The sequence below is a fragment of the Planococcus citri genome, chromosome 1, assembly GCF_950023065.1.
Source record: "Planococcus citri chromosome 1, ihPlaCitr1.1, whole genome shotgun sequence".
Classification (NCBI taxonomy): domain Eukaryota; kingdom Metazoa; phylum Arthropoda; class Insecta; order Hemiptera; family Pseudococcidae; genus Planococcus; species Planococcus citri.
Genome location: NC_088677.1, coordinates 21723388 through 21747280, shown reverse-complemented (window position 1 = coordinate 21747280; position 23893 = coordinate 21723388). Strand labels below are relative to the sequence as shown.

At 34.4% G+C, this 23893-nt stretch overlaps 4 protein-coding genes across 6 annotated transcripts; 2 read left to right on the top strand and 2 right to left on the bottom strand.

The window, feature by feature from the left end:
- Positions 1-248: 248 nt before the first annotated feature.
- or (AP-3 complex subunit sigma-2 or) lies at positions 249-1790 on the top strand. The gene is made up of 5 exons (XM_065370464.1): positions 249-428; positions 513-604; positions 680-863; positions 938-1045; positions 1117-1790. Exons 1-5 carry the CDS (start codon positions 360-362, stop codon positions 1237-1239), a joined length of 576 nt encoding a protein of 191 aa, XP_065226536.1. The 5' UTR covers positions 249-359; the 3' UTR covers positions 1240-1790.
- On the bottom strand, positions 993-9102 carry LOC135849836 (uncharacterized). Its single transcript, XM_065370460.1, has 21 exons — positions 8959-9102; positions 8533-8692; positions 8137-8448; positions 7807-8057; positions 7483-7711; positions 7252-7409; positions 7019-7158; positions 6777-6931; positions 6561-6694; positions 6308-6479; positions 6074-6222; positions 5883-6000; positions 5576-5800; positions 5253-5489; positions 5047-5175; positions 3129-3291; positions 2912-3060; positions 2644-2841; positions 2353-2571; positions 2006-2274; positions 993-1928 (listed from the first exon to the last, which is right to left on the bottom strand). Exons 1-21 carry the CDS (start codon positions 9067-9069, stop codon positions 1806-1808), a joined length of 3801 nt encoding a protein of 1266 aa, XP_065226532.1. The 5' UTR covers positions 9070-9102; the 3' UTR covers positions 993-1805.
- A 255-nt stretch (positions 9103-9357) lies between these two features.
- On the top strand, positions 9358-11358 carry LOC135849838 (uncharacterized). 2 transcript variants are annotated; one of them, XM_065370463.1, is made up of 3 exons: positions 9358-9612; positions 9666-10834; positions 10940-11358. In XM_065370463.1, the coding sequence occupies exons 2-3, from the start codon at positions 9681-9683 to the stop codon at positions 10947-10949; spliced, it is 1164 nt and encodes a 387-aa protein (XP_065226535.1). In that variant the 5' UTR covers positions 9358-9612; positions 9666-9680; the 3' UTR covers positions 10950-11358. The 2 variants fall into 2 exon arrangements, with proteins under 2 accessions (XP_065226535.1, XP_065226534.1); XM_065370462.1 differs by having other exon boundaries at positions 9361-9612; positions 9681-10834.
- Positions 11359-14422: 3064 nt separating this feature from the next.
- LOC135849835 (homeobox protein PKNOX2-like) lies at positions 14423-21177 on the bottom strand. Of its 2 annotated transcripts, none has more exons than XM_065370457.1 (8): positions 20827-21177; positions 20575-20708; positions 20327-20498; positions 20024-20251; positions 19639-19921; positions 19428-19564; positions 16209-16350; positions 14423-16128 (listed from the first exon to the last, which is right to left on the bottom strand). In XM_065370457.1, the coding sequence occupies exons 2-8, from the start codon at positions 20673-20675 to the stop codon at positions 16022-16024; spliced, it is 1170 nt and encodes a 389-aa protein (XP_065226529.1). In that variant the 5' UTR covers positions 20676-20708; positions 20827-21177; the 3' UTR covers positions 14423-16021. The 2 variants fall into 2 exon arrangements, with proteins under 2 accessions (XP_065226529.1, XP_065226530.1); XM_065370458.1 differs by having other exon boundaries at positions 19708-19921.
- Positions 21178-23893: the final 2716 nt, after the last annotated feature.

Here is a 23893-nt window from a genome sequence, read left to right as displayed (position 1 = left end):
ATTCAATTTTTTGGGAAACATTTTGTTTTATAACAAATTTATCCAAAGAATTGAATCATTTCCTTTCGAAAAAATAATTTCGAGCTTGAATTAAACGAATAATTGAAAAAAAACGAAATTACACAAAAGTGATCATTCGTTTTGCAAGTTCTATCGTTTATTTTTTCGTCAACACTGTGCAATTAGTGCTGCCGAACTTGCCTTGAATTCCTAAAGTCAAAAAAGTTTTTTTGATAAGAAATGATAATTTTTTTTTGCAAAATTTGGAGATGTAAATAATTTTGTGGTAAAAATTGCTGTATTTTGGTTATAAAATCTATTATTTTACCATCGTTTCGAATTAAAATTGTCTTACAACCATGATTAAGGCAATTTTGGTCTTCAATAATCATGGAAAACCTCGTCTTTCAAAATTCTACCATTATTTTGTAAGTATTCGAGACTGAAGTTGGATGACGTTTTGTTATCTGTTCCAAATCCAATTGAACCTTATGGATACGATTAATTTTTAGGCTGAAGATATGCAGCAGCAAATAATCAAAGAAACGTTCCAGCTTGTTTCAAAGAGAGACGACAATGTGTGTAACTTTCTAGAAGGAGGCAGGTAATGCATCGAAAATTTCAATCATTACGTGACATATTATTATCCGATTCATTGATAAATTCGTTACAATTGCAGCTTGATTGGAGGATCTGATTATAAATTAATTTATCGTCATTACGCCACTTTATACTTCGTGTTTTGCGTCGACTCGTCGGAATCGGAATTGGGAATTTTAGATTTGATTCAAGTTTTCGTCGAAACGCTAGATAAGTGTTTTGAAAACGTTTGCGAACTTGATCTCATATTTCATGTCGACAAGGTAAATAAAACTCGATAATACGTATTTGAACTATTATCTCGGTTACGTTATTAATTGTTATTTTAATCTTTTAGGTTCACTACATTCTGAATGAATTGGTAATGGGTGGTATGGTCCTAGAAACCAATATGAACGAAATTCTAACCAGGATAGACGACCAGAATAAATTAGAAAAACAAGAGGTAAAATCAAATAGTGTATTATCAAAATCCATTTTTCACGTAAAAATATTGAAATCACTATTTACTTTCAGTCTGGCATTTCTGGAGCACCATCTCGCGCAGTATCAGCGGTGAAAAGTATGAACATTCCGCAACAGTTGAAAGACATGAAGTTACCAGATTTACCCCAGGCTATTAAAGAATTGAAATTCTGACAGTCAGTTTCCAAACCGATGTCTGATTTAGAACACAATCGTCAGAATTATTCGGAATGACCTGTCTCACAAACTACCATTTTCATAAATCAGCACACACGTAAAGATTCGTAGGATCGCTTTGTATATAGCTGTCTCGAGTCATTACGTATTCGTCAATCCTAAAAGTTCTTGTCTCGTTCTAAAAGAAGAAAAACCTTTGTACATATCTGATTTTTAAAAATATGTTCGTTAAAATTAAAATTACTTACGTCCAGTACCAATAAGCGACGTAACCTACGCCGGCAATTTCCAATATGACGACAGTCCAAAGAAATAAGGCTACTAATGTATAATTCCATCCATAAAATAAAATACTTGGCGCATCTTCGGTGGTTAAATATGCCCACAATGATGGAGGATCGATGACTGTCCCAAGTCAATGTACAAAATGTAGAAAATATTTAACGAATTCGTTATTGTTACAAAATGATGTTTTCAGCGTATTATTTTATATTATGTTTTTTATGTGATATTTTTTGATTCATTTAATAAAATAAGAAAATAATTTATAGTATGGTTTTTTTTTACGAACCGTTTAATCGAAATCTGTTCGTAGTCCAGGTTAATTTCAGTCTATTTTGCGTTACTTTGCATGTCCAAATACCAGTGTGAGAAGGTTCGACTTCCGATATGAAATCCATATCGACCTATGGTAAAAATCTAAGTTTAACTGAAACACAGATAGATCTCTGGACTTTTGGAGTAAAATTTTGAGAATATCTACCTCATCCAAAGGTCTAATAGTGTAGTCAATCATCAGTTCATTGTCCAATTCCCAGAATTGAGAAAGTTCAACGTAGATGAAAGACAATATGAGTCCTTTACACCTAATTTGATAATTTGTAGTTTCTCGAGCATCGTGAGCTTGATCGGAATTCACAACAAAGGCCACGATCGTAACAGGTACAAATGTTAGATTATTTGGCGTAGCGCAATCAGGATATATAACACACATGTAAATTCCCGTATCTTCTTCTGTCACTTTTCTGAGCTCTGAAAATATTGCAAAAAAATACGTTCAAGTTAGAACAGATTGACTGAATTTATCGGAGTTTTGTATTTGAAACATACTGAGATCAGTTTCCTCTAATTTTGCTGTATCGCCGAATTTCAATTTCTCATTGTTTATTTTATATCCATTTTTTAACCAACGAAAATATGAGCCAGGCGAATCTTGCTTTATGTCTTCTACAATACTTCTCTCACATTGAAAAATTACATCTTGTCCCGAGTTGGCTTCTCTGTTCAAAGCTTGACTTTCCAATGTCGAATTAATTTTATCGTAAGTCACTTTAAAAACGAAATAATTTTGTTAATACCTAATGCAATGTTGAGATTTAAATGAGTATATTCAAACTGAACCTGGATTAATACAGCCGCATTCGAATTTATTACATTCGCCGTCTTCGTAAGTAGCTCCTATGCATGGTTTACCTCTAAAGTCAGGCTCAGGATTAGTGCAGTTTCGGAAACGGTGACCTAATCCACCACCACACCTAACGTTACAGATCCAAGTGCTCCATTTAGTAAAACCACCATCGGTGACATTTTCATGTTCCACTGCGAGAAAATTTTACATCATAAACCTACTCATTCGCAGATTAGGGGAAAAGTAGCAAATCATACGTACAAGGAGGTTCACAATTTGACAGCCACGAAATCGTAGTATCGTGAGCTGTAATTGAGAAATAGTACAGCCTCAAGAGTCTCTTGTTGGACGAATGCCAACTTAGTTCAACGTCCAAGTTTGTTTGTACATTGATGTAGGTTTCGGTGTAGCTGAAAATAAATTCTTAATTTGGTTTAAAAATTCAAAATTGCGAGTTGACGAAGGTATACCAACCTACCTAATTGTCAGAAAAATCCAAGATTCACTCAGAAGCGTTCCCTTAAAATAAATATGATTTAATACCGAGTTATTTTCGTCTTGCAGTAACATATGAGTGCTATTTATCATAAAGCTTATGAAATCCACTTCACTTTCTCCAAAAAATTTAATCAAAGCGTGACCTAAAGATAGGAAGTAACATTAATGTAAACTTACAAGGGAACATCTTGAGGTATCACACTCCGATTTGAACGGGACCGCGATTTTTGGAAAGAGCATAGTCTAAAATCTCCAAAACCAAATTTTCAGCTACCCAAGTTCATTTTTCGATTTTTGGCGAATTTTTGAAAATTCAAAATTGACTGTTTTTGGCGATTTATGCCTTTTTTTAAAAGTACGTACTTGAACAGTAAAAATGGTCAAAATAAGTCCCAAACCTAATATTAATCATCCAAATCCAACTGTCGCCATTTCCAGCCATTCTGGAGCCTCCAGCGCGATTTTTCAATTTCACCAGAATTTTGAATTTGCTCCAGAAGGCGTAAATATGAAGTTGGGCAGCTAAAAATCGAGTTGAATATTATAATCGACCTATTTAACGAGTTCATCTACATTTGAGCCGATTTTGAGAGTGACACCTCAAGAGTGGCTTTTTGACCAGCTTTTTTCAAAATTAAAAATCCAAAAAATCAAAAGATAACCGTTCGTGAGGAAATTTTTGAAATTTGTGCGAATCGCTGTATTTTGTCCAAAACTAACCATCCAAATCCAAATTTTACTATTTCCAGCCATTCTGGAGCCTCCAGCGCGATTTTTCAATTTCTCCAGAATTCTGAATTTGCTCCAGAAGGCGTGAATATGCAGTTGGGCTGCTAAAAATCGAGTTGTATATTATACTCGACCTGTTTAACGAGTTTATCTACATTTGAGCCGGTTTTGGGAGTGACACCTCAAGAGTGGTTTTTTGACCAGCTTTTTTCAAAATTAAATAGGTAATCCAAAAAATCAAAAGATAACCGTTTGTGAAGAAATTTTTGAAATTTGTGTGAATCGCTGTACTTTTTCAAGAACTAACACCCGGAGCGCAAATTCTACCATTTCCAGCCGTTTTGGAGCGAGAGTGACACCTCAAAAAACCACGCTTGAGGTGTCACTCCCAAAATCGGCTCAAATGTAGATAAACTCGTTAAACAGGTCGAGTATTATACACAACTCGATTTTTAGCTGCCCAACTGCATATTCACTCCCTCTGGAGCAAATTCAAAATTCTGGAGAAATTGAAAAATCGTGCTGGAGGCTCCAGAATGGCTGGAAATTGTAAAATTTGGATTTGGGGGGTTAATTTTGGACAAAATACAGCGACTCGCGTGAATTTCAAAAATTTCCACACAAACGAGAAACTTTTGATTTTTTGGATTTTTTAATTTTTGAAAAAAGCTGGGTCAAAAAACCACTCTTGAGGTGTCACTCCCGAAATCGGCTGAAATGTAGATAAACTCGTTAAACAGGTCGAGTATAATACAAAACTCGATTTTTAGCTGCCCGACTTCTTATTCACGCCTTCTGGAGCAAATTCAAAATTCTGGAGAAATTGAAATTCGCGCTGGAGGCTCCAGAATGACTGGAAATGGTAAAATTTGGATTTGGGTAATTAATATTCGTTTTGGGACTTATTTTGACCATTTTTACTGATCAAGTTCGTACTTGAAAAAGAAAAGCATGAATCGCCAAAAACAGTCAATTTTGAATTTTCAAAAATTCGCCAAAAATCGAAAAATGAACTTGGGCAGCTGAAAATTTGGTTTTGGGGGTTTTAGACTATGCTCTTTCCAAAAATCGCGGTCCCGTTCAAATCGGAGTGTGACACCTCAGAAGGTTCCCTTGTCAGCTGAAAAGTGTTTCCCACGTGAACACTTAATCTAATATTTCGGTGTTACCCTTCGAATGATTTCGATCATTTCTCAGATAAAATGACATCTTCGAAGGCGTACTCGCAGCCGAATTACCAAAATTAAACGGATAATAACCACTTTGAAAATCTGCATACACTTGATGGATTAAACAATCTGAAAAACACACCAAAATACGTAGTTCATTTTCATACTTTTTGTGAAACTGGTCATTCTTAAATACCTATACTTACAATTTTCTTGAAAATGTATTCCTACAGAATAACTTCCGAGGTTTGAAAACGATACATATCTAGAATATTTATTCGATATGCCAGAATCTTGAGTATTCGACCAAGAAAATATAGCATTTGAGCTGTCATAGTATCCAATTTCTATATCGTTGGGCGGTAAACCTAACCAAAATCCTTGCCAGTATCCCGTAGGAATGAGTTTGGCAATTATACTTTCTTTAAGGACTGTAATACTGCCTGAAAATTGAACCAGGAAAACTATAATACCTATTTTATCAACGATTCGAACAAAATTAACAGCAACGGTAGGTATAGGTACCTACCATTTTCGTCAACGTGTGAAAGTTTCACTTTGGTAGAATTTTCTGCTCCTATTTCAACCACGAAATAATCAACAGCATCGTCGAATGATATTTTTAATGCTACACCAACAAATGTGTGAGGATCCCAAGACCTCAAAAAGAAATTAAATGATTCGGTAACCCATTCAGGACGCATATAAATTCTGGAGTTCGATTCGGTTCCCATATTTATTAGAGTAAAAGCGTCTAAAATAGGAAGTGAAACCGAATATACAAATCAATAATTTCGTCTGCAGATGGTATAATTCATAATTTAAAAGCAACTGACCATTATGTGAGCAATCACGAATATAGCATAAATCTATCGGCATGTTTTTATCTGTTGTATAACACCATGGACCAAACGAACCATTATTCGGGTTACGACAGTAATTCTTCTGCAGATTCTACAAATGATTGAATTTTTCAACGTGTGGTTTGTTACAGCTTAATAACTAGTTAGCCTATTCTAATATTTACCACGATTGTTTTATTATTCGCGATAGAATTATTTTGTAGCTTTTGAGTAATCGTTGCACTATGAAGTGACCAGTTTTCGCAGGTTCTGTTTGTTCGAGTAGTACTCAAATCACCAACGTAATCTGATCCCAAACCAGTTACTTTGCATTCTGTTCAATAATTAAAAATATTCGTATTAAACTGGTATTATATACTTCAATTAGCTACCTAATTACGTCAGAATATTATACTCACGAGATATTGGACAGAATCTAATATTACAAGATTCTTTTTTCAGAGATAACTCAGGTAATTTATCCACATCTGCTACGTAGCAAAATGGTCCATCATCGTCGCCAATTAAATTTCTACAATAATTAACAATTTCTCTTTTATTCGATGAACCGAAATGAAATTCAGCAGTGTACTATATACCGATGAAAATAACATCAAATAAGATTATTGCCAACAAATTCAATCGCAGAAATATCACCATTCACCAACCTACCTTATCCAACTCATCGTAAATCCAAGGGAAACAAGGTTGTCCAGATGCAGAAACATTCATACTTCCTTTGTACGTTTCTCCTTTTTTCTGAACCACACATTCCGGTAGTTGGTTTGCAGGAAGAGGAAGTATATCTGTAAATGAAAATTCAGATCATCTAACGTAAACTCAAAGGACCCAAGTGAAGCGATTTGCTGCTTAATTGAATGTAGGTACCTAATTTGTCACATTCGAACATCCAATGAGCAGTACCCTTTGAACAAATACTGAACCATTTTGCATTCGCTACAACCACGTCTTCGTATGTACAAATCGTTTCGGGCGATAGAGAAGGATGTACTCGTACCAATTGTAAAGTATCTCCCGAAGAACTATGAAAAAAATTTTTTAAAAATTACGAACTGAAACTACTATCGGTATAAGGGTTTCAAATGAAACATTTGCAATAGATTACCTACCTCAGCCTGAATTGAGTCCAAGACCAATACGATAAAATAGAGCTAAAAGTACCACAATTTTTGGGTTGTGGAGTCGAATCTTTCTTCAAGTACGAGTACAATCCTACAAATGTTTTATTCTGCGTACCGAAGATTTCAATCTATAGAATTGTCATTTATACTTCATCTTGTGAATAAGTTACTCGTACCTACCAATTGTCTACGGCTCAAAATATTATATACAAAAAACTAACCTTTAAATAAGGAAATTTAGAATTCGGACTATCTCGTAATTCGATATAAATCGTTTGATCAGATCGCACAACAAACGACGCCAGATAATTATCTTCGATTTTGTTCAGTTTGCGATGAAAATTACAATCAGGATGGATGGTGATTTCTTCTCGACATTCTAAAATATCTCGCAATGATAGGTAATGCTGCTTCGTTATACGAAAATAATATAATTTCAATGATTTACCTACTCGAGGAACATGGTAAATCCCATAAAGCAGGATCGCCGATTATACTATAATATTTGAATTGTCCCTTATTCACGGTGATTATTTTATTGGCAAATTGGAAATCGTAAATGACATCCAATGGCGCAATTTGAGAAATTGTGACCGAAATTCTAGGAGAAAACCAATCCACAATGAATGTTTTTTTTTCATAACTAGATAACAAGTTGTGGACGTCTTTCCAATGGACTTTCTGCAAAAATAGGAAAAAAATACTCGTTATTACAATCGCCGTCTACTCATCACTGCATTTTACCAAGGATAGTAATAAATTATTAAGCACGTAACTTTTCCTGTCTTTTCAATAAATCCAAGACCATGCTTACTAATCAAGAGCTCGATTCCGTTATCCATATCGGCTAATTTCCGCCCAGTTACCGGAAGTGGATAAACACTGAAGCCAATTCGAAACGTACTGTTCTCAAAATCGGTATTCCAAAGCAATATAGAGAATTTCAGCGAAGAATCGCTCGCGTTGATGGAATGAAAATGACTATAGGTGTATTCTTCGGTGAATCGATTCGTTCCAGCGGTACAATCTGGAATACAAAACTTAGGTTTTCATTATTGGAACTAAGTACAAAGATGCTACTGATTGAAAACATAATATAATCTCACCGGTTTTATAGCACAGCCCCACATCGCAGTATTCTTTTTCATACTTGTCTGTCTTCAAAAAATCATCTTCTACCAAGCACCAAGGTCCATTAGGATCCATCGTAGGATTCCGGCAATAATTAGAAGCCTTTTTCCTCGATAATTCTGGGAATTTCTCATCCAACAAGAGTCTGTCATCGGTGACAACTGATGAGTTAATCTTTCTCAAGTACTTTCGGTAAGTTTTTTCAGACCATTTTTGACACAGACGACCATTCAGACTCACGCTTACTTGGCCACCGTATTCTGCACCGATTAACGTACGTCTGCAATCTGTAAACACAAATGAATGGTGAGGGTGACCGGAAATGAAACCGGTTTGACATATGGTAGATGAAGGAAGGACATCTCACTCACCGAAATTGCATAATGGAATGTTACAAATTTCATCGTTCAAATCTTTATTTACAGTGTAACACCAAGGATTTTCAGAGATTCCTTTTACATTTCGACAAAAGTTTTTTGCTCGAGAAGGACTCCCTTCCGGAAAATCGTTATCGTTCAACGGATCATGAATCTGAACCAAACGGAAGGGAAGGATGCAGTGAAATGTAATAATTTATAATAATGGCGACCCTGAACTTGAACAAAGACAATGGAGAAACCGGAGAAACGTCCTTCAATCGTGATTCGCCTCCCATTCCGGTCAGTTCGTCATTTTTGTTCGCTTGGATTGTTTGAAAACCATGTTGTTTACCGGATTCGTGATATTTTAATTAATTAAATATTCTATCGATTATTTCGTTTATTAGTGATCGGTGTTCGGTATTTTCATTGACTTACGTGTGTACTTGGATTTAATGATCCCCATTCCTGACATTTAGCTCCAGATTCTGTGTGGGAAATATCGCCGGCGTATTCGATTCCGGTTTGTGTTATTTTACATTTATTCATATCTGTTCTTCTTGATAGCTGAGAATGTACTGAATAATGAATTATGTTGTTAGATTGTGCAGGTAAATGATGCCAGAATTGTACGCTTAATTTAGTATTTCACCTGAAACGAATCTCAGTAAAAGTATCAGCCTGATGAAGTCATTCATGTTGTTTACAATTGTTTGCTGCTGTATTGGATTACCTTATATTAGGTAATAACGTTGGCGTTCGATTACGATGACATCTAGATATATTGGAAAAGCTTGGATCAGGTAGGTATAAGCTGTTAACTTTACTTACTTCAGATAAGATACTTGAGTAGAAGCTCGAATTGAACATAATACGTTGAAATTGAAAATTACGTTCATTGTTCAAACACAGTATTAGTTGATTTTCAACAGGGAACGGTAGAAATATTCGTGTGTTGTGTTCTTGTGTTTGTTCAATTTTGTTTTTGTTTCTTATTATTTCGTTTACTATTCATAAACAAATATATATTGTTTCCGGATTTCCGGTGGATCGCTACCCGCTACATCGCCAGTAAAAATTTGTGTACCCACCGTAAGTTCAAAAAATCACAGATGAATTAAAAAATTTTAAATTTTAATTTCCAGTGAACTCTTTTTCAGATGCATATCACCGAAGACATTTTATGTAGAATTTTAAACAACGATAAGCCTTCGAAGATATCAATTCTGAACTGGTACGTTAAAAATGACATCATCGACGTTGGAGATTCACATACATCGGAGCTATCTCGTCTTCACGTTACATACCAGAAAAGAAATCGAATATTTAACCGAACGTTTGTCCTCAAAGAACCATCTGCTCATCCGCTATACAAAGCTGGACTCAATTACGGAATTTACTCCAGAGAATGCCTAGTTTATACGCATGTTTTGGAAGAGATGTATCAATTAGACGGAGATCGTATGAGTCCCAAACTATATTACGCCGATAACAAAGACTCGCTTTTGTTGAAAGATTTATCACTAGCTGGTTATAAACTAGAAGACCGCACCAAGCAATTAGATTTCGATCAGTGTACCTTGGCTTTGAAAACATTGGCGAAATTTCACGCTTTATCGATTAAACTGAAACAGTCATCGAAGATACCGTCGGAAATGGAACAATTGACATGGATGAAGCGATTACGTGATCCTGAAGATATGGTATATACTTTAATAAATAACGCTGCCGATCAATTTTTCATCAATATGGACCCCCATATAACCGAACAATTTCCTTCGATGAAGAATACTGCAATGACGTGTTATCGAGAAGTTCCCCATGAGAATTTTTCTTTCTGCGTTTTAAATCACGGCGATTTTTGGAACGGTAATATCATGTTCAAATCTGATAAGTACGGTAATGTTAAAAAAGTCAAGTTTGTCGACTTTCAGCAGTGCTTATGGACATCTCCGGCCTATGATATACTTTCATTCGTTCTTTGTAGTATGCAATTTGACGTTTATTTGAATCACTTCGATATTTTACTCAATACTTACGTGACTACGTTGAACAAAATACTGAAATATTTAAGATGCGATCGATGTGAGAAGGAGACCATCAGGAATGATATGAAGAAAATGGCTGGGTTTGGAATGATGGTCTTGTTATGTCTTTTACCCGAATTCATAAGTTCCAGAGAAGACCCATTGGATTATAGGCTGGTTCCTATCGGTGAAAAAAATGTAAATTTTGATGCGTTGAATAAGATATACGCTAATGAAGTCTACCTAGAGAAATTGAAGAAGTGGTTGCAGCGTTATATCGAAAAGGGGTAAGAATGTATTCTTTTGAATTTTAAATTGCCTGTGTTATTTTCGTCACTGGTGTCCATGAGTTAACTATTGTTATTTATTTATGAAATTTAAAAATGTTCTAGGTATTTCTGAAGGAAGAATAACTCAACGGAATACCTGCAGTTTTTCAATTTTATAAGGTTGCTCGTATCATATACCGATTTGAGCCTGAGTAAAAATCATCGATGAAAAATTACCAAGATCGACCTGTTTTTATTTTGGTTAATTATTAAAAATATTTTTGCATCGTACTTCTACTTACCTAGTTATTTATAAACACAATTTATTTGTAATAATTGTACTAATCCTGTGTCGGTGATAACATTTATCGTTATATTCTTTATTTCTTTCCTATAATCTTATCTCAATTAATGAAAACAACTCGAAATTTCATTCATTTGAATCCTCTGTGCTGATAAGATGATAATAAGTAAGTGTTTAACTAATTCTTGAATAAATACCCAGGTAGTGGTGCTAAAAGAAGAATTAGCAACAACTAGTACTCATGTAAAACGTTTATTATTTGTGTAAGAACCGCTGTTGGTGTAGCTTCTTTGAGAACTTGATTTTTTCCAATTTTTCTGCAATTATAAATATTACAAATTGATCAGAAACTTGCTTTTGAACCCAGCCTTCGGTAATTTCTCAACAGCCTAAAACGAACGGGGAGTTAGGCATAAACACCGACCGAAATTGTAGGTGCTGATGTTCATTTTGTGACCCTTCAGAGCGATTTGATATTTCTGGAAAAAATCAAACTGTCGCTGAAGGTTTCAAAATGTCCCAGAACTAGTAGTTGTTGGTGTGAGGCAATGGAATTTGCCAAAAACTGTTGTCAGGTCACGCAAAAGTTGCGAAAATGTATCACTTTTTGATAAATTATAAAAAAGTCATGTGAATTTTTTGAAATTGTCTTATGTAGGTATTGCTTTTCTGGCAAAAATTGATAAAAATAATTGTTGAAAAGCCTTCTCTTTTGCTAAAGCTGTCAAACTTTCGCGTTCTACCAAAAATAAAGTCTCGCTTTTCAACTATTTTTGTTGATTGAAAAGTGGTGTTTCATTAGTATTTTGCGATTTTGTCTGTACCTTTGAAATGCTTTGTTTTTCAAATTTTCTTGGTTACTATTTATGTAGGTACACTTGCTTTTTTTTCAAAAAATTTCTGCTGAAAGTATTTGAAATTTGTCTTCGAACTTCTTCCTAGCGGTAAAGGAATAAGATGGGGCAATGCTGTATACTACGATATGTGATAGAACATCTTGTAATACGAGTATACGAGTAGATGGGCAAAAGAAAGTCTTTGCTCTAGGTCTAGCCGTCTAGGGACAAGTGTCGTTATGCCTGCAAAACGTTGGCTATGCGTGCCTCTTTTTCAAACGTTGAACAATTTATATAACCATGATTATTTACGGCGCAAGACCCGCTTCGTATCGTAGTCATAACATAGGATAGGGTGGGGTGCGACGCAGCTTGACGAGAACGCTCATTAGTCATCATAACACCATATAGCCCGTATACTACTTACATGCAGATGTTCGTCTACGTATGTACGAGTAAATTCAAAATTGAGTACATTAATGGAATCTACTTTCCTTCAATTTCCAGATCATCTCTTGTATACTTGATTTTTCCAATAATAAGCGTCCAAAAATCTTTGTTTTCTAGAGATCACATCAAAATTAGTGATTTTTTAAGTACCTGAATTTTCTAATATCAAATTTTCAAGGGTAAATTCCGGCTGGGGTGTAATGATTTTGGCTTTGAAAGATGCTAAATTTGACACCTCCTCAAAATTTGTTGCAAACAATAAGATAAGTTTGCCACTCCCCCCCCCCACCTATGGAGTTATCTGAATGAAATGGAGGGGCTAGGAAACTTTTTCTATACAAATTGTGGTTTTTTTTTGGTGCTGAATGCAAATTTCATGTCAGATTGGAAACATCGTACCCCTAAGGTAGTGAACCGCCACCCCCACCCCTTTATGATCCAAAATCGAAAAAAAATTATAATACCGTGTGACGCATCGTTTGTTATGTTTTTGGGGACGCTGAGTCCGAATATCGACTTAGTTTTTCGATCTGGTCTTCTCTATCCTTTCCACTTCCTCCCCTGCCCCTTTTTCATCCAAAATTCAAAAAAAAATTATACATACCATGTGACATCCGATGACCATTGACCATGGACAAAAACTGATGTCGGATTCGGATTTAGCGCCTCAATAAATGTATATGAGATATGGGGATACTCATATTGGTTTTTAAACCCATTTTATGATTTTACCCCATCCCTTCCTCTCTCCGCCACCCCCTGATGACTATAGACAAATGGATTCGGATTCAGCGCCTCAGAAAACGTATGAGGATACCCATATTGGTTTTTAAACCCGTTTCATGATTTTACCCTCTCCATCCCCCTCTCCCCTTTACCCCCTGATGACCAAAGGTAAAAACTCAAGAATTGTCAAGAAAGTCTCATTTTTTTCAAAATTGTTTTGAAGTTTCTTTTTAAAAAAATGTATAAAAAATCCCAACTTTTGTTAAAATTGCCAAAAAAATCTTGTTTTTTGACATATGTATGTACTTGTCGAAAAATACAATTTTTTGACGTTATTGTCTGCGAAGTTCTGTGTTTGCCATCGTCAAAAAAGTCTCGTTCATGTTAAAATTGTAAAGCAGTTCCTTTTTTGTCAAAATTGTAAAAAAAAAACTCTTAACTTTTGTAAAAATTGCCCAAAAAAAACTCCTGCTTTTTGCCAAAATGTTTTAAAAAATCATGTTTGCAAAATTGAAAAAAATTCTTGCTTTTGCCAAAATTATCCTTTAAAGTCCGGTTTTTTGCCAAATCATTATCAAAATTTATTACTTACTTACTGCTTACTGCTTAAATTAGCGTACTGTGTATACATACAGCTGCCTGGGCTAGAGACACGTTTTGAAAATTATATTTTTTTTGTTGTTACCTATCAAAAAATAAACCATTTTTTTTGCCAAAATAAATACATAAGGTATTGTAAAAAAACTTCTGCTTTTAGCCAAAATTTTCAAAACGTTTGCTTTTTGTTAAAATTGACAGCGAATAAATTGTCAAAAGAGTCTCGTTTATGTCAAAATTGTAAAGATGTTACATTTTTGTTGAAATTATAAAAAACTCCTGCTTTTTGTCAAAATGTTAAAAAACATCCTATCACCAAAAATTCTGTTTTTACCAAAATTGTCCTAAAAAGCCTTTTTTTTTTTTTGTCAAATCATTAACAAAATTATTTTTTTCGATTAAAAAAAACAGTTTTTTGCCAAAATAAATACATAAGTAGGTACTCGTAGTATTGTGAAAAAAAACTTCTGCTTTTAACCGAAATTTTCAAAACTCCTGCTTTTTGTCAAAATTGTCAGCAAGTTCTACTTTTTTCAAAAAATATTGTAGGCAAAGACCTTTTTTCGACAAGTTATCTAAAAGATTCTGTTTCATGCCAAAATGGCTAATGCTTTTTTAGCAATTTCGACAAAAATGAGGATTTTTAAAATAATTTTGACAAATTTTCGCCTCGCAAAATAAAGAAAACGTCGATTTTTAAATGATATTATAATAGAAACAATACGTAATATAAACTCTACAATACACACATTAAACGAAAGCTTTGAAAATGGCACTCATAAAGAAAAGAAAAATACACATTTTAAATGCATTTTGACTAAATTAGTACCGAGTATTACTTAATTCGAACTTTACGTATATGGCGTTAAACTCAGTAAAAAAAAAAAAAAGAAGCATCATATTGCAATACAGCAACGATCTTACAATAACTACGAAATTTTTTCAGAAGACAAAAATGCTTCAAAAATTAAACTTAGAAACGGAATAAGAAAAAAACAGGAAGATATACTTTACACATACAGTACGCTATCATAACAATAAACTCACGCAGGGGCGTAAAGTGAAACGAACCCTGTTAACGGCCAAACGCCCAACGCTTTTCGATAATCAGAAATTAGGAAATACATAAAGAAAGAAAACATTATTATCATCCAACTGATCAACTGAGAAGTTATTTCGAACCTACGACCGACACGGTCGATTGAAATAAAATACGAATTTGCGAAGACGTTAGGAGCAATTGGCAAGCTAAATTCAAAAGGGAAAATGTTGAACTTAATAACGAATGAAAATATAGATTATCACTTAGCAGTTAACAGATGTTGAGCGTATAATTCGAAGAGACGACTAAAACAGAACGAAATAATTTTATAAAAATTAAACATCCTTAAATGAAAATAATCGACAACATTCGCGTTGTCATAATAAAATTGTCTTCATGACGAAGCCGATACGTCCGATCATTTTTCAGAAAATACATACATATTAGGAACTGTACGAAATTATTATTCATTTATGGCACTACTTTTTTAAATCACCGTAGTTTTCAATGGCAATACACAAATATGGTCAATCAGAATAACTGAATACAGTTTGTCATGGTTAGGAGGTTATACTCGAATTGACTAGAATCATAAAATTTCACACCGGAATTTTTTTAGAATTTTTCGGGGATGAATTAATACGAGGTTGTAATACATTGAATTACCAACGAAATCATTTTCGAAAAATTTCCAGATAATTTTGAGAAAATACTGTCAATAACCTCGAACAAAATTTTTTAAAAATACGTACAGAAGACATAAACATTACAAAAAAAAAATAATATGAATAAAGAATATTGGTAAAAATTATCGTACAAGGTAATACACAATCAATACTGGTAAAGCAAATCAATCGTAAACCATTTCGAATTACTGTAAACGAGTTACTGCGAAATTTTTCGCATCAATACTGATGAAGCAAAACTTGAGATATCTTAAAGGGTGGTGGGTGATCTATCGAAGAGTATCAGTTCAATATACCCTCTAAACAGTATTTCGAATTATTCGTTTCTATCATAGGAATAACACCTTGGAATTATTAAATCTTAAGCTTAATAAAGATATACAAAGGCGCTTATCACCTAAGTCTATTCGTATACTTTTCACTTAATAAATGCAAAACAAAAACAAAATTCAAAAAAAGTAACAGAAAAATAAGTTTAAAAAAAATAAAAGGATAGCACATGACTTTAGAAAAAAAGGGAAACGCTTTTAAGATACCGTCGCTAGCGCGGATTCTGAGAAGCAATTATTGATTTGTATCTTCTTCGCTGTACGGTTGAATCCTTTCAGTAATTTGTATCTCGTTTTCGCTGCATTCGGAATCCGAATCGTCTGAGGCGACATTGCTTGTACCTAGAAATCGTGAGAATTAAGTGACGAAACTTGACGACAAAATCAGATTGGTGAAAGATTTCTTTTCTCGAAGAGATTACCTTTTTTATCAGAAGCGGAAGCATCGAGCATAGGTTGAAGTATCCTTCGTCTAGCATTAATGAACCAATTATTCACTTGCAATAAAGTAAGATTAGTTTGGGCAGCGATTTGCTTCTTTTCGTCCTCAGTGGGATACGGATGCTGTAAAATTAAAAAAACCAAATTAATGGAGAAATTTTCCAATTTCCAGGGATCGTACTCAGTTACAATGTTGTCCTAGTTCTTTTTTTTTCACAAATTTCCTTTTTTTTTCAAAATTTCATCTAAAATTCTTCGAAAAAAAAACATTGCTTTTATTTAAACGGCATCGCTGTTTTTTCAGCATTACGAATTTTATAATTATTTTCAGTTTTGATGATTTTTCTTTTGAAATGTACTCAGGGGGTTTCTAACAAAACAGACTTACACTACAGATAAAAGAAAACCCGCCTATTATCCCTGACGAACCCTCTGAAATACAAAAATTCATCTCCCTAATAAAAATCATCAACCTCGCAAACCAAATCTACCCCCCCCCCTCTTTTACGGGTGTAATAATCTTGTAATTATAAACACCCAAAAAAAATCCCACTTTCGAATTTTTCGATGGTTTTTAGTGGATTTTCTCCTGTTTTGATTGATTTTTACATCTTGAATGTTGGTGGTGATTTTTTTCCAAAATAATTTTTCCATGATTTTGCTCTGAACTTTGATGATTTTTTTCGCCTGAATTTTGCCGAATTTCATCACCTTGAACTCTCATGATTTTTTTATAAAAATTTTCCCTCGATTTTAGTGGATTTCCTCCTGTTTTGATTGAGTTTTACATCTTGAATTTTGGTGGTGATTTTTTCCAAAATAATTTTTCCATGATTTTGCTCTTAACATTGATGATTTTTTTCGCCTGAATTTTGCTGAATTTTATCACCTTGAATTCTCGTGATTTTTTCATAAAAATTTTCCCTCGAGCTTGTGTGATTTTATTGCTGAAATAGTCGGGATTTCTCCTTATTTCGGTTCGATGGATTTTTTTTAATTTTTTGAATTTTTTTTCACCGATTTGGTGAGTTTTCTTTTGAATTTTAGTAGATTTTCCCCTATTCTGACGGGTATGATTTTTTGGAATTTTTGCAAGTTCTCTTTTTTCACGTTTTTCGATGATTTACTCGGAATTTCTATTTTTTTCTCCTTTCAAATTTTGGCGAAGTTTCTCCAGTTTTGACAGACTTTTTCAACTTTGAATTTTCAAGATTCTTGTTCTGAATTGTGGTCATTTTTTTGCCTAAGTTTTGATTGCATTTTTTTTATTTTGACAGTTTTTTTTTGAGTTTCCTGTTTTAACAAGTGATTTTTTTGCTCACATTTTTGTGGAATTGTGATTTTTCTTCTTCCAAAAATCATGATTTTCTTTAAATTTTGATACTTTTTTTCGAGAACTTTCAGTGTGGTGGATTTTTTTTCAGAATCTTGTTATCTTTCATTTGTTGATCCCTCTCTCTCTCTCTTTCTCCTCCTTCCAGTTATAAGGGAAGGTCCTCCGAATTTTCTCTCTCTTTGAACAATTTTTTTTTCAAGTTCGAATATTATTTTTCTCTGTTGAAAACTCTCTAGTTTTTCTAGAAATTTTTTGATGATTTTCCTCAAAATTTTTTTGATTTATTTCCGAATTTATACAAATTATAATTCTCGTGAGTTCTCTATTCTGAATTCTTGAAGATTTCTGCTGAACTGAATTTTTGAGAGTTTTCCATTTTCATCATTTACATAATTTTGTTTTGAATTTTATTGATTCGTTTTCTGCCTGAATTCTTGTTCTTAATTTCGGCGAAACCTTTTTTTTGAATTTTCGAGATTTTTTTATAAAATTTTCTCCTAATTTAGCCCCAAATTTTAGTAATTTTTTCTACTTAAATTTTTGTGGAATTCTCCTGTTTACAGATTTTTTTGAGTTTTTGAGAGTTTTTTTGGACTTTGAAAAGTTGATGGTTTTATTTTGAATTTTTTTGCGGATTTCTCGATTTTTTTTCAAGTTTTATTCTCTTGAATTCTCATAGATTTTATTTTCCAACTTTTCGACGATTTTCCCCGAATTCTCCTGTTTTTTTTTGTGTCTAAATTTTTGTTTCACAATTTTATCGTTGAATTTCATGAGTTTTTTTTCAATTCTTGCAATGTTTTTTCTTAAATTTTAGTGCTTTTTACCTTAATTTTTTCGGTGGAGTTTTTCTATTTCTAATCGATTTTTTATACTTTAATTCTCGTTATTTTTTTTCAACTTTTTAAATTTTGAGAAAACTCAGTTTTTTGGTTTACTTTGAGTTTCGCTCTTGCGTTTTATTCTTGGGGACATATGATTTTCATTTATTAAAATAAAATCATGAAAAGGTGTGCTCTGCTTCCTGTTTTAGTCATTTTCTCTCAATTTCAATAATTTTGTTACCTTTTTTGCATTTTGTTTCGAATCTTGTCAATTTTTTGACAGTTTTGATGGAGGATTTTTTTTTCTTTTTGAAGCATGGTACTTACATTTTTTTGTATTCGAATTTTTAAAATGATTTTCACCAATCACTTTTTTTTCCTAATTTGGATTGCAATCTCTCCCCTCCCCCACCGCCCTTTCCTGTTAATTTTTAGACGTTTCCTGTTCTAAAATAATTCTTCTTATTTATGGAATTTTTTTTACAAAATGATTGATCATTTTTCAACACTCAAATAATTTTTTTTTCATCAAATCCTCGCTCACGTCAACATTTCTGCTATTTTACAATTGGTATTTTCATGTTTGATTTTTCGAAATGATTTTAAATAAAAAATTAATTTCGTTCCTCCCTGTTACGGTAGACTTCCCCCTCTTTCAATTTTGCAATTTTTTCAATAGTTGAACACATTGTTTGATTATGTTTCCAGAATCCAATATTTTTTTATGCTTTCTTTTTACATTTTGATCAACGAGTAGTTTACTTTCGAAATGATGATAATTATCTGTTTTGAGCTTCTACTGTTTTTTTTTTCAAAATGGTTTTTATTCGAATTTTGATGGTTTTTTTTGTGTTTATCGAAAAAACTGCTATTGAAATATTTTCGTTACATTTTGTTGTTGTTGTTTTTTTTTTGTAATCTAAAATGAAATGCAATGTTTTGTTTGCATTACAGTCTTAGTTACTTTTTTTTGAGAAAAATTTGAGTACAATCCCTGAATAATTTCTTCTAGGTATTATTTTTTTTATATAGATACTTACAACCAAATGTTGAAATAACCACGATCTCATAATACTCGTCGCATACTTGGGTAAAACTCCTCTTTTTTGTTTCCTTCTATTTCCAAAATGATCATCGGTTTCATCACAGGACGTCCCACTAACAGGTGAAAGAGATTCTACAACAAATAAAATCAATCCTACATGAGTAAACTAAAAATTCATCATCCTTATTTACTTTCCTTATCCCTACCATGTAACGTATTCACATCACCAGGTACCGGACAGGAATGTACACCAATTTGAGAAAGAGGAGTGCTACCTAGGATGACTCCTGGTGACGGAGTAGAAGATTGAGTTGGCTCCGACGTGGTCACAGCGCAGTTAATAGACAACAACTGATTAGCAGCGGTGGCTGGTGCCGGAACTGCACCAGACATCTCGACCGGTGACGTTTGCGAGTAACTGGAATTTATGAGTTTGTCTTTGTACATTTGTTCGCTAGGAACGACGGCTGAAACTACCTGTAAATCAGACTAAGCACACCACGATTCATGTTTAATAGATCGCAATTCGCAATATATTCGAAAGTGTTCTGATTTATAATGAGCTATTACTATTAGAACGTTTTATAATACCTGGAATGGACGAGGCGAATACGAAAGCGGAGAATTACTATCACTAGAGTGTCCACTACTACTATTGTTTTCCGAATACGACCGCGTATAATCAGGCTTGAGTAAATTTTCACTTTGCATTTTGCCTTTCAAGCAAGTTATATATCGGGTGCAGAAGTCTTTGCATAATTCTTGAACTTTTTCTAATTCTAATAAATGGATTCTCAACACTTGAATAGCTTTAATCATCTAAAAAAAATTCGATATCGCGACATGAGATGCAATTCTATCGTACATTACGAGTACATTACAGTCAATACTAACCAAACCATCGACTTCGGCGTCGTTGGTAAGAAATGGACGTTTATCTTTTTCTTGGTGTTGGACGAAAGCTTGAATATCCATGTTGAAGCCTTCGGAATTGGGAATTTCGGCACATTGAGTTGCTTGTTCGCATCTCTCAAATACCAAAGCAAGAAGAGGAAAAAGAGGATGCCTGTAAAATTCGTAACAATAAGTACATTACAGTCCATTTTGGTATTAAGGGGCTATTAAAAAGGAACGTAACTCACTTATACACAGCACGTTTATCAGCTTCAAACACAGCTGGATCTGTAGCCTGATTACAATTATTGACAGAAGCTTGGTTGGCAGAATACGAAACCATGATCATTTAAATGAAATGCAAATCAAACGTACAACAAATCTGTAATTGTAATGAGATAGGCAAGATGCGATATTATTATTATGATAACTTTTAGGATGCACCTTTAGGTAAAGAACCATTACACGAAAATAATGAAAGATGATACTGATTTTCTAACCTTTGTGAGCGTGAAACACAGCACGAAAAACGCATCAATTACGATGAAACAAGTTGTATAATTCAAGAAAGCGGCTCAGTACTACATGAAGTACGTCCCTTTCTAAACGTACAAAATAATAACACATAATAGATAATAAAAAGCTCAGAAGTTGAGTTTCATGTTGCAAGTACGGGGTGTGAATTTGCGCGAATATGATGAAACAAACACCGTAGATTCCGAATTGAAAATGTTGCTGGAATAAAAACCTTGATCGATTCAATAATATTCACTTTGAAGGGAAAAATTTTGCAGAAATTTGATGAAACTTCGGATACCAAACCCGAAAAATGCTGAATTCCGATTACTTCTCAGCAACGTTGCCAAGTAATGTAAATTCTGAAATTTCGACATCGTGGTTACTCAATGCCACAATGAAAAAGTTCACAACTCGTACATGCGATTAGCCAATGACACTTTGACGGGCCATCGAAATCATCTCTGATTGGCTATCCGTGCTATACGGTCATTGACACTGCGTTCACCAGGTTCGCTACCATCGCCTGAAGGGATGAGGGATGAGATGAGGGCAGGGATGGAAGAGCCGGGAGCGAGCCGGAGCCACAGTCTGAAAGAGCCGGATTTTTTGAGGAGCTAGAGCCAGCCAGAGCCAAGAGCCAAATAAATGAAAGTGCAGAAAAACATCAAGAGCTCTCTTGCAAAAGAGCTCCTTATTTTATTTTACTCAAGAGAGCCATCATCATAAGGAGTGTTTAACCTGGAAAGAGCCAGAGCCGAGTGGGAGCCCACAAAATTTTTCAGGCTCTTTGGCTCCCTAAGGCTAAAAGTAGAGAAAAAAGTAAAAAAATGCGCACAATTTTATTAAAAATTTCTACTTTCAACTCACATTTGTGAAGAAAATGAAGAATTTCTAAGTTTGTTTCCTCATTCAGAAATGAAATGAAAATAACTGCAGTGTATTTTCATTTTTTTCATCGTTTTTCACGAATTTTGAACTCTAATTTAAAGAGCCAAGAGCCAGAGCTGGAGCTGGAGTGGGAGCCGAGAAATTGGAAAAGGGAGCCGAGAGTCAAAGAGCGGAGTCGGAAAGAATTGAGGAGCGAGCAAGGAGCCAAAGAGCTCATGTAAAGAAAAAGAGCCAAGAGCCAAGAGCGAGCCAGAGCTGAAACTTGCGGGGAGCTGAGCCAGAGCCAAGAGCGGGAGCCCTGAATTCAAGGCTCTTCCATCCCTGGATGAGGGAATCAAAAAAATGCGGTAGCCGATAACTAAATTGAGGAGCTTGGTGAAATGGTGACAATGACAAAGTTGGACAAACGCCATGATCCATTGAAGAAAATTGAGGTTTTTTTTATCAAGTACAAAAATATGCAGCGGTGAATTTTCTACCCTACATGGAAAGTGTGACTGAAGTTATTGGCTCTAATAGGATTTTCATTTCAACGCTCTTTTCATTGCCAGAGGGTCTACTGGCAAGAAAATATAGCAAGAAAGCAAGAAAACGGCGAGAAATTGACATGGGTGGCAACTGGCAAGAAAGCGAGAAAATTACTATAATAGAATTAGAAATTCCTTCGAAAACCAAGAAAATTTCCCAAGAATTCACATCAGGGATTGTATGAATTTTTTTGGGGGGTTTTCAATGATTTATGATTTTTCTGGAATTTCCATTTTATTTCTCTACAAATTTTGGCGAAGTTTCTTCAGTCAGTTTTGATATCACTATCGACACTTCAGCAGAGTTGGCGCGATTCCAGGAGCTTGAGAATCGGATTCCAAATGGTGTGATTCCACAAAATTTTGAGTCCCGATTCCGCTTATCAGATTCGCCAGATATAGGAATCCGAATCCGAATCGTAATTTTCGATTCCGATTCCTTTCGCGACTCCGATTCAGATTCCACTCACGACTCATCTTAGGATCCTCTCACAACTCCAACCAGATTCCTCTCACGACTCCAGCCAGATTCCCATCACAACTCCTTAAATTTCATAAAAATGAAGCATTGAAGATGAAATGAACATTCTAACAAACATTAGTAAATAAATATAAAGGCTCGCCGGTGTTATTTTTTTGTAGGAGTGGGGGGTGAGGCGTGGGGAGGGGGCAATTCTAAATTTTTCGTACATTATTGTGTAATATGTCGAATAATATGTTTTCGAAATCGTAGAATCCGAATTTGGAGTAATTTTTTTTGTAGGAGTGGAGGGTGAGGCGTGGGGAAAGGGAAAATTTCAAATTTCTCCTACATTATCCTTATCGTGTTATAATTATGTCGAATAATATATTTTCGAGGTCGTAGAATTCGAATCCAGAGTCATTTTTTATGGTGAAGGTGGAAGGTGAGTCGTAGGTTCGCATGGGTGGGGCCCTCTCCCCAAACGGTGATACTTGAATAGCACTCGACCCTAAAAACTAGCTCAAGATTCGAATTCTGCGACCTTGAACACATATCAACCAACATGTTACACAATATTATAGGCAAAATTTGAAATTTCTCCTCTCCTCTTGCCTCGCCTCATACCTTTGCGAAAAAATAACCCCAGATTCGAATTGTACGACCTCAAAAACATATCAATCGACATATTACACATTAATATAGGCAAAATTTGTAATTTACTCTCTCTCCCCTTGACTCACCTCCCACCCCTACAAAAAAAAAATATCTCCAGATTCGAGTTCTACGACCTAGAAAATATATTATTCGACATATAACACGATAATGTAGGAGAAATTTGAAATTTTCCCTTTCCCCACGCCTCACCCCCCACTCCTACAAAAAAAATTACTCCAAATTCGGATTCTACGATTTCGAAAACATATTATTCGACATATTACACAATAATGTAGGAAAAATTCAAAATTTTCCCTCTCCCCACGCCTCACTCCCTACTCCTACAAAAAAAAATAACTGCAGATTCAGATTCTACGACCTTGAAAACATATCAATCGACATATTACACAATAATGTACGAAAAATTTAGAATTGCCCCCTCCCCATGCCTCACCCCCCACTCCTACAAAAAAAATAACTCCAGATTTGGATTCTACGACCTCGAAAACATGTTAT

Coding starts and splice junctions, on each gene's coding strand:
- or (XM_065370464.1), top strand. CDS start 360: ATGATTAAGGCAATTTTGGTCTTCAATAATCATGGAAAACCTCGTCTT. Junction 429..512: donor CAAAATTCTACCATTATTTT/GTAAGTATTCGA, acceptor ATTAATTTTTAG/GCTGAAGATATGCAGCAGCA. Junction 1,046..1,116: donor ATAAATTAGAAAAACAAGAG/GTAAAATCAAAT, acceptor ATTTACTTTCAG/TCTGGCATTTCTGGAGCACC.
- LOC135849835 (XM_065370457.1), bottom strand. CDS start 20,675: ATGATCATGGTTTCGTATTCTGCCAACCAAGCTTCTGTCAATAATTGT. Junction 19,922..20,023: donor ATTCGCCTCGTCCATTCCAG/GTATTATAAAAC, acceptor TGGTGTGCTTAG/TCTGATTTACAGGTAGTTTC. Junction 16,351..19,427: donor GGTTATTTCAACATTTGGTT/GTAAGTATCTAT, acceptor TTAATTTTACAG/CATCCGTATCCCACTGAGGA.
- LOC135849836 (XM_065370460.1), bottom strand. CDS start 9,069: ATGAATAAATGTAAAATAACACAAACCGGAATCGAATACGCCGGCGAT. Junction 7,712..7,806: donor TTATTGAAAAGACAGGAAAA/GTTACGTGCTTA, acceptor CTATTTTTGCAG/AAAGTCCATTGGAAAGACGT. Junction 7,159..7,251: donor CTAAATTTCCTTATTTAAAG/GTTAGTTTTTTG, acceptor ACAATTCTATAG/ATTGAAATCTTCGGTACGCA.
- LOC135849838 (XM_065370463.1), top strand. CDS start 9,681: ATGCATATCACCGAAGACATTTTATGTAGAATTTTAAACAACGATAAG.